General features: G+C 38.1%; 1 protein-coding gene and 1 long non-coding RNA gene across 2 annotated transcripts in view; one reads left to right on the top strand and one right to left on the bottom strand.

Annotated features, from left to right (window-relative positions):
• Positions 1-7,138, top strand: part of kcmf1 (potassium channel modulatory factor 1) — a 150,943-nt gene extending 143,805 nt beyond the window's left edge. Inside the window, exon 7 of the mRNA XM_073024189.1 lies at positions 6,517-7,138. Within this exon, the coding sequence (XP_072880290.1) occupies positions 6,517-6,778 (262 nt within the window). The 3' untranslated portion in view covers positions 6,779-7,138. The remainder of the gene's footprint in view (positions 1-6,516) is intronic.
• Positions 106-12,296, bottom strand: LOC140713739 (uncharacterized). The gene is made up of 2 exons (XR_012095722.1): positions 9,764-12,296; positions 106-3,486 (listed from the first exon to the last, which is right to left on the bottom strand). It is a non-coding gene; the product is annotated as an uncharacterized lncRNA (long non-coding RNA).
• Between the last annotated feature and the right edge of the window lie 5,088 nt (positions 12,297-17,384).

Below are 17,384 nucleotides of genomic sequence, written 5' to 3' on the forward strand. Positions count from 1 at the left end.
CTTGAAAACATTTGTATTCTTATTTACATAATGTGCTGCAATATCAAAATTATCTTCCTCCATGAAGCTGCAGATGGAAGCACCGATATTGATTTCCAGCAATAGTTTGACTGATATGCATAGTGTTTACTTTTTATTCCTTAAATTTACAATTTATCTACTGATAAAACACTGTATTAAAATGTAAGCTATAGGAGGGTGAACCTGAACTGGGTTTGGTGATCTGCTTTTCATTGCAAATAACCATTCTCATCACTTTATTGCAACATCAGAAGGTATAACAATAATCCAGGTCTTTTGTGTGTATGAAATTCAAATTGATGATGTTTTCCTCTCATAAACAGTTAAGCTTATCTGTGCTTTTCCATTTCAATGCTCTTTATATCACAATGCACAGAGCTGACAAAGGGCTCCCTGGATGCCATTCTTTAACCTTCTCCCCAAGTTAAATGTCAATCTTGCCCATTAAAAAGCTGTATTAGACTTGTTCCTTGCCTTGGTCTGACCTTTAGTTCGATTTATTTTCTCTTTGGATTGTATTTTCAACAAATTCTACTCCTCCTTGTGTCTCAAATTTAAAGTCTTTCACTTAGTATTGTTTACCTTTTTCACATCCTTCCAGGTAAAGTGCTCAGGTGTAGTATTACTTTTTTATGTCCTGGTCTTTCCCTCCTCCTTAGGAATTAGGATGACCTTCTACAGTATATGTAGGTTCTGAAGCATCTGATTAATCCATTGTGGGTCCAGCAGATTTTGCTACATTTGGGGCTAGAGGTGCTCGATGAAAGAGCAGTAAAAATGGGGTTCATGTAGAAGGTAGTGTTCTCTTTCAGACACTTCATTTGGGCTTCTGCATTCTCTCAATACAAGGACTTAAGATTCTCTGTTATCTCAAATGCTTTCTCTACTTTTAGTTGTAACTAACAGGCAATGTTCCCTCTAATGATTTTTAGTCAGTGTGCGCAAAGATCTTATGTTGTGCAATTTTTTTTCCTGTGACAGAAGTATGTGCGCACTGAATGCACACATGGCACAGATTATGTAGGTTTACAAAATACTTGACATAAAATGGCACAGGATAACAACAAAATAACATACATATTTAAGTCACTCAGTTATTTTTTCTCTCTCCTGTCTTTGGCATTTACCCATTCTTTGTAAACTCTATCTAGACTAATAGAACTTCCATCCAATTGATAGCTTTTGATTCTCATTAACATATCCAAATGACATTCACCTGAACGGTTTCTCAGCTTGCTTTTGAGTTGATTCATTAGGCTCACAGTCCGCACTAGATGCAAGAAAGATTCCCCCAATGTTCATCAACTGTGCAAGGTCACAAAACTGTTCATTTTGAAGTACAAATACCACCATTTGAGCAAAGTTTGAAATAATTAAACTATTACAATATTTTCAGCTAGAAAATCATGATATTTTAGACATTTAAGATTATTTTCAATAAGTATAATTGTTAATTACTACATTATTTTGGGTAACTAACCTTGTGCGCACATTAATTTTCTTTGTGCGCTGGTTGAAAAACGTGTGTGCGCGTGCACACGAGCACAGCTTAGAGGGAGCATAGCTGACAGGATTCCCTCAAATTGATGTGATGTTAGATATACTCGAAGTTTTGCCTCCTATTGGTGTTGCTTGGAACCCAACCCCACCCCCTGGGTTTAAGAGTCAAAATATAGACTGAGTTATGATGGCAGCTGAGTGCTGAGTTCCTGCTCTGACTAGATGAAGATCATCTAGTGGCCACTTGTGCACTGAGATTCACCAACCCATCTGCAGGTACCAGAGGATAGCAATATGACAGAAGCTGTAAAGGGGGCAATGTCTGAAGGTTCTTTCAAGCTTTTCTGTATGGCTGCTGGGACTAGCAGATGGATGGGCCTATTGCTATTCAGGGCTGGCTCTGAAGAGAACACATAGCATTGGTGTTTTGGTTGGCTGTGTTCCAAGAGAGTGAGGGGCTGGAAGTAGATTCTTTTGGGCATGTGAGGCAAGTAGGGTAGTGAGGAAATTGGGAGGTTCACTAAAAGAGAATGAGTTGAGTGAAGGAGAAGGGGGTGACTGTGGGAAGCAGTTAGGGGCGCTGAAGGAGGGAAGAGTTCAGAATGGAGATCGTGTGAGGGAGAGTTTCAAGGAAAATCTTTGTGTGCACGCATCTACATAGAGTTCGAATGAATGTATGCTAAGTTTCTTGAGCAGATTGTGGTCTCCAGTTGCATCTGTTTGCCATTTGAACCAATTAAGACCTTGTTCTGCAAAAGACCATGTGGTAGCTTGTGTGCAAAAAACCATTCATATTAGAATTCACAGCCTTCTTCCATTTCTTTGGAATTGGTGTTGAAGCAAGTCATCTTTGAACCCAAGGGCTTGCTTGGCCTTTCTTACTGTGGCTCCTTCATTACTGTTCCATAGTACATTGGCTAGCATTGTGGTGTCCTCCCTGCAACCATCATGTTTATCCTCACAGGTGCAAGCAATTTTCACTATTGGATGGAACTAATAGGCATGTTTTTTTCTGTTTGTTCACTCTCCCTCTTCCCTGTACTTTTGCTGTCCTCTGAAATTTGGTTGTTTTCTGGAGTAAGTGATCCTGTAATTTCTTCTCTGCTATTGTTTAGAGTCTCTAATCCTATTGTTCCATAAAACAAGCTATAATGGCAAAATTATATATATTGGAAATCTGTAATTCCTGGTGGATTGGATTTCATCCGTTAGTCTCACGAGACCATGGATCTGTGCCTGGAAAGTCCCGAGTGCATTCAGGTAGACTGCTGCTTTCCGTGTTGTGCTGTTGCAGTGAGGCAACGTTGGAGTGTCCACTCCAGGGCGCAGACCTGGGCAAGTTTGTATGGAAGACCAGCAGTTGCCCAAGCAGCAAGTCTCCCCCTCCACAACACCAATGTTGTCCAATGGAAGGACAAGGGCCGATACAGCTTGGCACCATTGACATCTCAGGAGTTGCCAGGGCGAGGTTGAAGACAACGTTGGACTGCTTTAGGGACTCCAGCTCCGGATTTGCCCTCAGGGTTTACTCCTGAAGCCTTGCCCATGAGTGGGTATGGCCACAAGGCAGCGGAGGTTTGAAATTAGAGTTTTCCTTCTCTTAGATGGACAGCCTTCCCAGGCTGATGAGCTCCATCTACCCGAAGCACTGGTTTTAAGGTGCCAGGACCCGCCTTCGCCCCTTCTCCTGTTAGTAGAAGCAGTTCTGCTGGGTTTAGAGGCTAAGCCACATGAGAAGGCCAGGAGTTGGACTTTGTTGTCAGAGGCTATTTGAGGCACATGCCGTGAGGAGCACTTTTAGGTAGTGGGAGCTTGTCCCCACTACCATTCCTCGGCTTGGAACTCACTCAACCTTGGAACCTGGTATTAGCCAAGATAATGAAGAAGCAGCTGAAATGTAGTCTATTTATTAAGGATTAGAGTTCCAATCCTGCTACTGTAGGTGGTTGGTTTCAATAATAAAATCTGAAATACATAGTAAAGATGAATAATGGTTAGTATAGGACTATGTCCTTCTGGGGTGGAAATCTACCTGTTGTGACCTACTTGACTAGCTGTTGCTCAGCGGAACAAGGAATTCTGGCATTGCCAGTGATGCTCTCTTGAACAACTAGCACAAATTGTTGAGTATAGTAACTAATTGCCTCAAAATACTATAGTCCTCACTGTGCCATGATGACTTTTCCCATGTTACTATTGGAATGGACTGTTGCATTCAAATTTCTCCCAGTTCCTCTTTTCTTTAATACTCAAAGGAACTGCATTCTTGAATTTTGAAATATATTAATTGGCGTGTGCTGCACTTTTGAATACACTGTGGGTCCATGTTATAATCCCATGGAAGTCCTTCTGTAGAAGAGTTCTGGTTGTCTTTGGGATTTTTTTTAGTGAATATTGTTTTGATGCATTAATCAAAATAATTTGATGCATCCTAAGATGTCAAGTGCAACTGACATTGCATCACTGGCAATGCCAGCATTCCTTGTTCTGCTGAGCAGCAGCTAGTTTTTAAAAAATATTTTACTAAAGCTTTTTAGAGTCATCAAGTTTCTTGTAATTAGGAAATTATGTCAATTAACATGTGGTTTCTCATTAGGAAGAGCAGATGTTGGGTTGTAGTGATAAAAATAATGGTACAAGTTCAAAATAAATTTAAGGAAATTAAATTCTTGATTTCTAGAGGAAGAACTCAAAAATGGATTGCAACAGAAAGAATACAGTAGATTTGACTATGAATTTCAGTCTTTTCAAAGTTGAGGCTTATGGAAGTGACAGTGGCAGTCTGAATAGGAAATTGACCTAAATGCAGAGGGCTGAGAATGGTTGTTTTTCATAATGGACGATGGTAGACAAAAGGAGAATAGAGAGAGAGAAATAGTACCTGGAAATCATAAAATCAAGTTCTGTTGAACTTGTATTGGTTAGGCTTCAACTGGAATATTGCATCAAGCTTTGGTTACTGCATGCTAGGAAAGATGTGAAGCTCTGAGAGTGAGTGCAGAAAAGATTTACTGGAATGATCCAAAGGATGAGGGATTTTCATATAAATGTTTAGAAGCTGAGGCGTTTGGAATAAAGAAAATTGTGAAGAAATTCAATCCAGATGAATATATTGATCTGATGTGGAAGGTTGCAAAATAGTTGTGCAACCTGGTTTGAAAGTGAATTAAGAATTATTTAGGATTGATTTTTTTCCCCCCAGATGTGGTCAGTCTCTAAAACACCTTTTTTTAAATTAAAAATCTTGTGATTTCATGGAGACTATTGATCTAACACTGACAATGGAAGAATGTGTTATATTTTGGGGTATTGAAGTTTATTTTGATTTGAAATGACACGTAAATTGGCCATGTGATCTTTACATAATATTGTGGTTATGTTGGTTTGAGCCATTAGTGCTTGAATTAAGCCAGTAGATACAGGAACAGAATTAGACCATTTAGCCCAAAGAGTCTGCTCTGCCATTTGACCATGGCTGATTAGTTTTACATTTCAACCCCATTTTTCTGCCCTCTCTATAACCCTTGATGCCATTACTAATCAATAATCTTTCAGTGTGTCACTTTAATACCCAATGATTTAGCCTTCAACAAGTTTCACAAATTCACCCTCTGTCTTTAGAAATTCATATTCTCTATTCTAAATCGGTGACAAGTTCCACAAATTCACCCTCTGTCTTTAGAAATTCATATTCTCTATTCTAAATCGGTGACAACAAGTTCCACAAATTCACCCTCTGTCTTTAGAAATTCATATTCTCTATTCTAAAAGGATGTCCTTTTATTCTGGGGCTGTCCCCTCTGGTTCTAGACTCGCCCTTGCTTGGAACCATGCTTTACATGTCTGTTGTATCCAAGCCTTTGAATTGAGACAAGGTCTAATAAAAAGATATATGAAAGCATGATACAGTTTGAGTACTTCTTATCCAAAATACTTGGGGCTGGAAGTATTTTGGATTCTTTTTGGATTGTGGAATTATATGAGATAGCTTGAGATCACCATCATTTCTGACTCTGAATTTATGTGCTATTGGTAAGCAGTCTTTGCCTTACACTTGTTCATTACGCATATGTACTTAACAGTAAAAATTAAGTAAAAACAATAAAAATAAGCACCACAGCAGCATCAGGAGAAAAGCTGAATCAGCTGTTGAAAACGAACAAACAGCAGCAGGCTTTGTCTCCACCTTGTTTTGATCAAATGGTTACAGTACCCTCTATTTGTATTTGCTTAGGTTTTATATAAGGTGTAAAAACAATCAACATTGTAGACTTGTTCTGCTGTTAGATTTTCATCAGCAATGATTTTGGCAAGCTCATCAATGAATTTCTCTGTTTCATGATCAGCGGATACTTAGAAAAATTCTGCATCCAGACTGCTGAATATTCACAATTACCTTCAGTTTTTAGTTTGTTGTGATTGGTCTTTGCTTATTTCATAATCAGCACATTGTTAAGTGGCATATAATTACTTCGATGCTGACGAATCGACTCATTCATTTCATGAACGAGATCTTCATGCTTTATGCGGTGTTTTTCTATTTTTCATTAACTTCTGTTCATTACATGTGTGAGATCACTTCTCAGAACTGTCTCTGGTGTGCAGAGACATGCAGGTTGCCTAGGATTCTTCCTAGCACTTTGTGGACTTTTCCATTTGTGACATCAGCACTCAAGAATTTCAGAAGTTTTGGAATTTTGGATAAAGGGGTATTCAACCTGTATTTGTTGTGATGTGATTTATTTTCTCAGTTGCATTAGTTCTGAAAATTATTTCACAAGAAATGCAGGGCATCGTCTTTTAACAATGATTATTTTGGGAGAAGCATTCAGTCTCTTTGAGTTAGAGCATTAAATTGAAATAAAAAGTTATTTTATTTTTTAAAGCAGTTAGAACTTGTGCAAATTCAGGATTTAAGCACGTAACTTGTATCAGGTTGAGATTAACATTGGAGTTTTGACTCTGGATAAAATTTACTTTGTGTGCTATCCACAGGTTGAATGAACCGAAAATGTCTGAAGGAGAACGTCAGTCACTGGAAAGTGAGCGTGCAGACCACAGCCTGTTTGTGCAGGAGCTTCTCCTCTCCACCCTGATGCAAGAAGAAAGTTCATCCTCAGATGAGGATGAACGAGGGGAATTCACAGATTTTGGTGCTATTGGCTGTGTAGATATTATGCCTTTAGATGTTGCTTTAGAAAACCTAAATTTAAAAGAGAATAATAAAGGAAATGAGCCTCCGCCACATCCTCTTTGATGATGTCCCACTTTGCAGACAATGTCCTCTGTGCTGTAACTGCCAATGAAAGTGGACAACAGCTATCTTTGGGTTTGTTTGGTGATTGTAATTTCAGGTCTGTCACTCTTGTTACATTGTGTACATTCAAGGAAGAAAAAAAATAAGAATTGATTCCACTTACTAATTTTTACTTCTAGCAGGTAAATGTAGGTAGCAGTGCCAGAGGCAATCTCTGCTTCCTGTACCTTGACATGCAAAAGGCTCTCCTAATACTCCACATTCAACCGAAGAGGAAAACAAATTGAAAAATCTCTAATGAAGCTGCTGTGTGTATTTATGAATATTAATGAATAAAACTGCTTGGATGGTTTACCTTAACTACTGCATGAGGTTTTTTGCGGAGTGCATGAGTTTTAGTAGCCTTGTCATTTCAGAAAAAGAATATCCCAAAGCTTTCCTAAAATATGTTTAAAGGTTACCTGTCTAGAAATGACTAGCAATCACAACAAAGAGCTTGTTTTTCAAACGTGTTGTAGCTCTTGAATAATGCATAATTGAACACCTCATTACTCAGCTGTCTATCATGGTGCTTGTAATCTGAGCTCCGCAATGCCATCCTTTGTTAATGTTCTGAGTCTACCATTACCACGGTGACTGTTGAATCATCTGGTAACATTTCAGCTTTTGAATGCTGTATTTCTTCCCCTCCAAATTCCAGACACAACAGAAAATGACATGGCCCACTTGCCAGTGTGTAGTGACATTAATATATTTGGGTCTTCTTAGTGTGCCCTAGGTGAGAAAAATGCAAAATAATTCATTTTGTTGGACTGTTTTGTTGTAATGATTTTAATTTTTTAAATATTGCTGATCTAGTTGCTTTGTCTAATTACAGACATTTTTATGTTTAATCACTTTTTTGGGAAAAAGACCTTGAATCTATTTTGGTAGGGTTTTTAAAAATCTTTTATTTTCTTTTCCTAGATCTCCTCTCAAACTTTCTCCCTCTCTTCCTTACTCTTTTGTGCTCTCATAGATACATGGACACACATACATACATGCACATACATACATACATACATACATACACACACACACACACACCACACACTCTCTCATTCTCTCCCTCTCCCTCCCTCTCTCACTCTCTCTAAAAGTTTTGCATTTATATGTTTTAAAATAGTCTGTGGAGAGTTATCATCAGGAGAGCTTGAGGATTTGGTATCACATTGTGTGCAGTATATACAGTATATTATACCTAAGATTTGAAGTCTAAATGCTAAAGTTAGCACCTTTTTATTTATTGTTTTTTGATTTCCTAAGTAAAAATTAGCCTTTTTTGATGAAATCATGCCACCTACAGTACATGCCTAAACTATTAATCCTATATGTTTAAAAAAAATGAGATGTACAATGAATTTGTGAGAAAACTTTCATAATGGTTATAGGCCAGGGACTGCGACTTTTTGGAATGTAAAGATAGAAAACAAAGAAAATAAAACTGCGCACAGCTTTTCATGACTTTACCAGTAGTCCTACAGTGATCGTCTTTTTTATGCTCAAAACTTATGTCTGTAAGCCTGACTTCACCATACATTTACCTCTGTCATTGGGTTATACTGCTCAGCAACCTAAAAAAAAACAAGCCTTCGAAAAACAGAGAACTCATCAATGCACTTGGTACTTGTCATAGCCTCCAAGACGGGTCACAGTTGTTACTGATTTACTTTGACTCAAATAAATCTTTCGTTTTTAAACTTGATTATAGTACTTGTGAAACTTCAAGTTGTTATTCTATGCAATATTTTTTGATAAATTTTCAGGAATACTGTTTCGAGCACTTAAAATACAAAATAAACCATTTTTACAATTCCATATTACAAATACAGAGACAGTATAATTAGTGGGACTAGAGCTATCATGAGTGCAATCTGAATTAACTTTGCATGTAAGGAAAAAACTCAGAATAAGCATGTTTAATATAAATTATCTTTTCGGAGACTTGCATGCCCAGAAAAACCAAGAAATAGCAACTATTTTGAGTAACAGGTGGTGATACTACTCCATGTGGAGGATTGTAAAACAGTTTATAGAACTAATTCTCAGTCAGTACCGTCAGAAGCCAAGGGCACAACAAATGTTTGGTGGAGTAACATTGGCTGACAGGTTTTACCATAGTTAAAATATTTAAAATGTTATTTTAATTATATTTTCATAGTTTGCTTTAATATGCCCTGAATCAATAGAATTAATCTATATAATATGATTTTTTTGTGCAAGCAAGCTACTCAAAATGAATGGCGTTTCATTGATAATATCTAGGAATCACATCTTCCAAAAACCTAAATGTGAATTGTGAAATGTGGTCATTATGAGTAAACCATTGAATATTGGGAAGATTTGCCTATATTGGATATAAGCCAATACAGCATTAAATTTAATGTAAGGTGGTAAATTTAATTAGGATAAAATAATGGAATGTTTTATAAGCTGTAAGTTTGAGGATTCCTGATGTATAATCTTGTAAATAAGAGCCAAAATAACTCTGGAAGGGAAAGATTGTTATAATATCTTTTTATTATAGTGGTTTCCCAGCACTCATTTGATGTATGCTTAAATTAAAAAAAAGTGTTTAATAAAGTTCTTCCCAAAGGGTTGTAGTTGCAAAGGATGAAAAAAATGAAATTCAACCTGGTTGTGGAAACAGAATGAAAGCAATGATGTCATGAGGGGTAAGTATAAAGTGGAGAGGTCTAGGGAAGCAATGTAAGGTTTTTAATGTTTGTGAGGAACGGGCTAAGAACACCCCCTTGTCTCTAATGATCTTGTGAACTCTTTAAAAAAAACAAATCAATTTATTGAAAATGATTGGCCAAATACCTTGAATTTCTAGTCAAGTTATTACAAATTGTATTCCAAGCATTAACATCTATGTACTATATTGTTAGATTTGTGAAAGTCCCTTTACGAATAAATAATACACAAGAAAGTATAATTCATTACCTTTTCAGGATCAAATTTGTTTGTGAAACTGGCGTTTTCATGAATAGGCGGAACTTTCATCCTTCTCTTAATTGTTACAGTAAATTTGGTAAAGTGGTTTTCTTTATATGGATACTGCAGGGGAGGAGATCCTGAATAATGGCACATAAAAGCTTGATCTGCAAAGTTTACTCTTTGTCATATAATGAATATTAAAATATAAAATTATACCAGTTAGCACAAATGAAGTCAGTTAATAGGCATACCCTGTACAATTTGAGATTAACCTTCTGTTCCGTTGTGGTTGCCCTCGTCTCAAGTCAGTGATTTGGGCTTAGTTGTATACTTTCGATTATTTAATCACAAGGAATGTAAAAATAGATCAAATCTATGCTGGGAAAATTCAGTATGTCAGGTGGCAGCTTTGAAGAGTGTGTTAATACTTTTAATTTATGACTGTGCAGCAATTAGTTTTTCCTCAAAATGGTCATTTTTCATTTGATTTTATTCAGACATTCCTTTCATCAAAAATTAGCGATTCTTTGTAGTTCAAGTAAAACAAAAGGTCATTAAACTTTACAATACTTACTAGTGAACTAGGCGTCTTAGTCAGAATCATTTGGGTAAAGTCTAAGGCAATGTGGAATTTGAAAAGTTGTTTACCTTGTATCTGGAAGCCTGCTGATTGATGGGCTGTCCCATGGAATTGATGATGATGTCTTTAATACTGATGAATGAAATATCCCATCCATGATTTATTTCAATCTTGGATGGCCATTGCCTTCTAAACATGTACAGCATGAAAGAGCGCTCATGTACAGTATGTACATACACGTGCACTGAACACCAATTATCTGCTTAATATCTGGTGCTGCCAGATGACTAGCCTTTTAATTACAGGTTTTGATGGTAGTCAGTGGCAGATTCGTGCAGCATCACTCACGTTGCAGTGGCAACCCACTAGTCTTTGATCCTACCACACAATCAGATGTGTTCTTCAGAACTGCCTGGCGAACCTGTTGTAGGTTTCCAGTTTGCAATACTTTTTATTTCAATTCTTTAACATGTACAGTAGTTCCTCACTGGTAATAATTGGTTGTTACTACATTAAAAAATGAGCCATTTGCATATAATTAAAACAAAGCCTAAAGTTCATCCCTACTGTAGTTATACTGTTAGATGCTGGAAAATTACTGATTTTAGATGCAGCTGAATTTGCCATTAAACAACATTTGATTTCAGTAAGTCACTGGGTACAGCCTGTAGAAGTAGTGAATTCAGGATCAGTCAACTTTTTAAAACACAATTGGACAGGCCCTTACCAGGACCATAGGGAAAGACTAATTGCAGTGATTGTGCAGGTAAGAGGTGGAATTGGAGAATAAAATAGATGAATTGCTGTATTTTAGGCACTTGCAAAGACTCAAGCTGAATGTCCATTTGTGCTATTGCAGTTTTAATATTTAATATTTGATCATTTTATGAGAATTATGCCACATTTTATAAAAGGAAGGAATTGATTCATTTTCCTAAAAGGATTCAGTCAATTTTGGGTATTTAAGTACATCGTTAGCTATACTCTTATTTCAAATTAGGTCTGGGAATACTTTTTTAAAAACTTTATTTTTGTGTGGTCTAATTTGTTATATCACTTTACTATCAAATAATATGTCACCTATCACTTCCAAGGAAAGTCAATAAAATGGGTACTTTACAGCCTGCCACTAGGGAGGAAAATCCTCTAAAAGGTTCACTAATGTCCTTTGGGGAAGAGAAATTGTCACTCTACCTGCCTTCTTGTAACTACAATCAGATTCTATGTGATTAACTTTCATTACTCTGAGAATTGTCATTGATAAAGTATTTTCTTGCTGGTGTACTTGAATCCCCAAGTAATGTTTTTTCTCCTTTGCAGTGTTTGCATTTGAAAACTTGAGGTTCCTTTGAGCTACTGCATCTGAAAAATGGTGAAATCTTTCCTTTTATTCTTAACCATATAACAATTATAGCACAGAAACAGGCCATCTCGGCCCTTCTAGTCCGTGCCGACGCTTACACTCACCTAGTCCCACTGGCCCGCACTCAGCCCATAACCCTCCATTCCTTTCCTATCCATATACCTATCCAATTTTACTTTTCAGCTGTGTCAGGGTATCAAGATGTACCAAATCAAGGACATTATTTACAGTGATACAGGACAGAGTAGGTCCTTCTGGCCCTTAGAACCATACTACCCCAGCAACCCCACGACCCAGATTAACCTAATTACGGGGCAATTTACAATGACCAATTAACCTATCTGGTATGTCTTTGGATACCTGGGTGAAAACTCACACATAGTAAGAAGACACCTTACATGACAGTGACGGAATTGAAATTCAAGCTCCAGAATGCCCCAACTACTGATAGCGTCATTGTGGCACCCATTATGGGACGGCCCTAAATATTAACAAAATCTCATAGAAATTGAAAATGTAGCCAGATTTTTAAAATGCTGCAATTTTTAGAGACTTTCATAAACTAAAGGTGTTTTAACCCTCTATATTGCTGATGGTGTTCTCTGATGAAAGGTCATAAGGATGAAACATTAACTGTTTCTGACTCCACATATACTGCCTTCAAATTTGCTTTCTGCATTTATATTCTTGAACTAAGAAGCAATGCATGCACAACCAACAGCAGCAATGCAATCTTTAAGACTGATGCAAAATTGTCTCATTTACAATTATTTATTGCAGTAGTCTGCTGAAAAACTCAGATGGAGTTTTCCAGCATCTGTGGGAGGAAAGGAATAGTTGGTATTTCAGGCCAACCAAATCACTACATCGAGGCTTGTCCCAGTCCTGCCTTACAAACTTGTTTGAATTTTCTGAGGAAGTAACAAAGATAATTGATGAGGATAGGGCAGTACATTTTGTGTACATGGTCTTTAGTAAAGTGTTCAGTTAAGTCCCTCTTAGTGGGCTGATCCAGAAGATAAGGGCATATGGGATCCATGGAGATTTGATAAATTGGTTTCAAAATTTACTTGCTTTAGAAGGTAGTGTTGGAGGGGAGTTATTTTGATTGGAGGTCTCTGACGTGGTGGTCTGCAAGAATCAGTGTTGATCCTTGTAGGGGTATGGGATAAAATCATGAGATGGCTAGATGGTCTTCTTCCCCAAAGTGGAAATGTCAAATGCTAGAGCTATAGAGAGTATAACTTTAAGGTGAGAGGACTCAAGTTTAAGGGAGATTATGAAGCAAGTATTTTACACAGAGTAGTAAATGCCTGAGAAGTGCTGTCATTAGAATGCATTGGTAATGTTTAAGGTGCATTTAGACAGGCAAATGAACAGACAAGGAATGAAGGGAAATAAACTGTGCAGGCAGATGCAATTAACTTGAATTGGCATAATGGTCAGTGCAGATAGTATGGGCTGAATGGCTTGTCCTGTGCTGTAGTGTTCTATGTTTTTGGCTAAGATTAGCTCATATTCACTTTCCAAGGAAGTTGCAGGTAACAAAATTAAAAGAGCAATGAGCTTTTGTAGACCAACGCCAGGATTCTTAAAAGAAGTTAGCAACCACAGCATACACATCTTTTTAAATACTTCAAACAAAACTTGTTAGGAACCATATCATTACATATAAAGTAGACTTTTCAGCTATTAGTAGGCTGAAGCCTGTAATTACTGGAATATGAACTATCGTGTAAAGTTGCATCTTAGTAGCATCACGTGTAGGTGGAATAGTTGATACCAGCTTTGGTAGCAACTTTGGCTCTATATCAAAGCATTGTTAAGTCGAGCTGTTCACCAGAGACTCAGACAGCAGAACAAAATGAAGGATGCAAATGAGAGGTATAGTGCTGTAACCTACAAAGCTATGAGCAGAAAAATAAGATGAGATTACTGCTGTCTAGTTGACATTTCTGCTTTTATATTATAAATTGCTATGAATTTATAATTAATGTGGAAGATTCAATCTTGGGTATCTAGCTTGTAGAGTCATGTTCATTCTGAGGTTTGTGATTGAGACTGGGATTTATTTTTACCTGAAATAGCGATGTAAAACTATAGTAGCAGCACTTTGGACATCTGCTAGGCTTGGTTGTTTCTGGAATGTGCAGGTTTACTCTCTGGTTGTCATTCCAACATTAAAAACACTATTTATTTTTAACCCCAAAGTAACTTTCCTATTAACTTAAAATTAGCCTTTTATTCTTTATTATGCATTGCTCTGTTTTATCTTTTTCATTCATTAATTCTTTCCCCTTAATGTTTTTTTTTACCATTTCCTGCCAATGGTTCGAGTCATACAGCATGCAAAGGAAAATGGCTGTGGTTGTTGGAAATCAATCATCCCAAACTCAGCCACCAGTTCTAGGGGATCCTCAGGATAGTGTGCTAGACCCAAACATCTTCAGATGCTTCATCCATAATTTTCAAGTTAAGAGTGTGGATGTTTGGTAATGATTGTACAATGTTCAATACAATTCCTAACTTTTCAACAAATGGATCTGCTCATCTCTGCATGGTGGAAGACCTGGACAGTGGTCAGGTATGGATAGATAAGTGGCAATTAACATTTGTGCCATTAAACTGCCATGCAATAAAAGAAGAGAATTAGATACCAGTTGGTGTAAAATCCTTGCTAGGATGATAAGTAAAAATCAGCCAGCTCCATTGTGCGTACTAGCCTCCAGACTATCCAAGTCACCTTTAAGGAGTGGTGCCTCAGAAAGGTGGCGTCCATCATTAAGGACCTCCACCACCCAGGACAATTCCCTCTTCTCATTGCTACCCATCAGGAAGGAGGTACTGAAGCCTGAAGGCACACTCTCAATGATTTAGGAACAGCCTCTTCCCCTCTACCATCAGATTTCTAAATCAACAGTGAGCCTAGGAACACTTCCTCTTCTTTTTTATGCTTCCTATTTTTTGCACAACTTACTTAATTTAACCATTAAACCCTAACCCTACTTACTATACATTCAGTTTTATTTTTCCCTAGTATGTATTTATGGAATGTGGACATTGCCAGCTAAGCCAGCATTTATTGCCATCCCTAGTTGCCCTTGAGAAGGTGGTGATGAGCTGCCTTCTTGAACCGCTGCAGTCCCTGAGGTGTAGGTACACCCACAGTGCTGTTAGGGAGGGAATTCCATGACGTTGACCCAGCGACAATGAAGGAACGGTGATATGTTTCCAAGTCAGGATAGTGAGCAACTTGGAGGGTGATTTCCAAGTGGTGTTCCCAGGTATCTGCTGTTCTCGTCTTTCTAGATGGTAGTGGTCGTGGGTCTGGAAGGTGCTGCCTTAGGAACTTCGGTGTGTTGATGCAGCAACTGTTCAATGGTGGAGGGATTGGATGCTTGGGGAAGGGATACCAGTCAAGTGGGCTGCCTTGTACTGGATGGTGTCAAGCTTCTTGAATGTTGATGGAGCTGCACTCATCCAGGTGAGTGGCGAGTATTCCATTACACTCCTAACTTGAACCTTGTAGATGGTGGACAGGCTTTGGGGAGTCAGGAGCTGAGTTACATGCCACAGGATTCCTAGCCTTTTTTGACCTGTTCTAGTAGCCACAATGTTATATGGCTAGACCAGTTCAGTTTCCTGTCAAAGGTAACCCTTAAGATGTTGATAAGGGATTCATGATGGTCATGCCACTGAATCTCTCTTGTTTGGAGATGGTCCTTGCATGGCTCGAATGTTACTTGCCACTTGTCAGCCCAAGCCTGGATGGCCTTCGTAGTACCCAGTGCTTTCAGCCATTTCTTGATATCATGTGGAGTGAATTGGATTGGCTGCATATTGACATCTGGGATGCTGGGGACCTCTGGATGAGGCTGAGCTGGATTATTTACTTGGCACCTCTGACTGAAGATTGTTGCAAATGCCTCAGCCTTATCTTTTGCACAGATGTGCTGGGCTCCTACATCATTGAGAATGGGGATATTTGTGGGGCTGCCTTCTCCAGTGAGTTGTTTGATTGGTACTTGTGGTACTTGCACTAAAAGATGCTGTCAGTTCACTGGAACTGCTATGCTTTCTAGCCCATCAAAAACATTAAATATCAATTTAAATGTAAGTAAATGAAAGATCATCTGCTTTGACCCAAGAACTAAGCAATTTAATTACCAAATGGTGTAAACTAGAAGCAAGTGCCAAATAAACTTTGCAGTTCACAAAGATACATCATTAAAATATAATTGATGTAAAATAATTTAGAAACCTAATAGAATTCTGCTGGGTATCGAGAGGACTGGGACTTTGGTGGGACAATGGTGTTGCTACCTCAGTTCAGATAGTGGGAAGTTAGGACACCCTATACAAAGAATGTTAGAGATTTGGAACTTTTCTTCAAATGGCAGCATATGCATCTCAAAACCTACAGCACGTTGTTTTAAATTGTGAGATTTTAGTGGACTAAGGGTTATAGGGTTGGATCACAGATAAGTCATGGTCTTGTATAGTTATACTGACTGAAACAGACCTTTCTATCCAACTCATCCATGTTGGCTAAGGTGCCTGCCTGAGCTACATGCACAAAAAGCTGAAGGAACTCTGCAAGTTGGGCAGCACCTGTGGAAGGAAATAAATAATCAACATAAATTGCTGAATGACTGAAAGCATTTTGTGTCTGTTGCTCCATATTCTAGCATCTACAGTCTCTTGTTCCTGGCTGAGTTAGTCCCACTTGCCTGTGTTTGTTTCATATTCCTCAAAAGCCTTTCCTATACATGTACCTTTTAAATGTTGTAATTGTACAAGCCTCTGTCACTTCCTCTGACAGCTCATTCCACGTACCCACCACCATCTGCATGAGAGGAAATTTTGCTCCTGAAGACTCCTTTAAATCTTTCCCCTTTCACCTTAAATCTATGCCCTTTGGTTTTAGTCTCCCCTACCACAGGAAAAAGACTGTGGTCCTACCCATGCCCCTCATGATTTATAATGTCATCCCTTGGTCTTTGTCATTCTAGAAAAAAACAGTTCTTGTCTATCTATTCTCTCATTTTAACTCCAATCCCAGGAACATTGTGAATCTTTCTGCACCCTCTTGAGCTTAATCCTGTCCTCACTGTAGCATTGCAATAAGAACTGCACATAATATACCAAGTGCGGTCTCTCCGATGTTTCATACAGCTGTAACATGATGTTCCAATTTTTGTACTCTGTGCATTGACCACACACCTCCGTCATCACACTGTCACCATTTTCTGGAATCTATTACATTGTACCCCTAAGTGTGTCTGTTCTACAAAACTCCCCAAGGCCCTGCTATTCACCATGTATGCCTCATCTGATTTGACTTCCCAGCTCTTGAATTCACACTTGGAATTTAACTCCTTCATTCGTTCCTTTGCCAGTTAATCTCGATCTTCTTGTAACTTCTGGCAGCCTTTTACACTGTCCACCATATCACCAATTTTGGTGTCTTCAACCTTAACAATCATGCTACCAACTTGCAAAAGGATTGCACCTATGGCACATTGGCATCACCTCCAACTCAAAAGTACAGAAATGAGAGCCAGTTATCTTCAATCATGAATTACAGACAAAGAGAAAGAAGTTAATGATTTCATTAAACATTATGTCACACAAAGAACTGCTCTCTGAGTTACAGCTGTTTGCGGATGCCTAACCAGTCTGGA

This window comes from Hemitrygon akajei, chromosome 2 (assembly GCF_048418815.1).
Source record: "Hemitrygon akajei chromosome 2, sHemAka1.3, whole genome shotgun sequence".
Classification (NCBI taxonomy): domain Eukaryota; kingdom Metazoa; phylum Chordata; class Chondrichthyes; order Myliobatiformes; family Dasyatidae; genus Hemitrygon; species Hemitrygon akajei.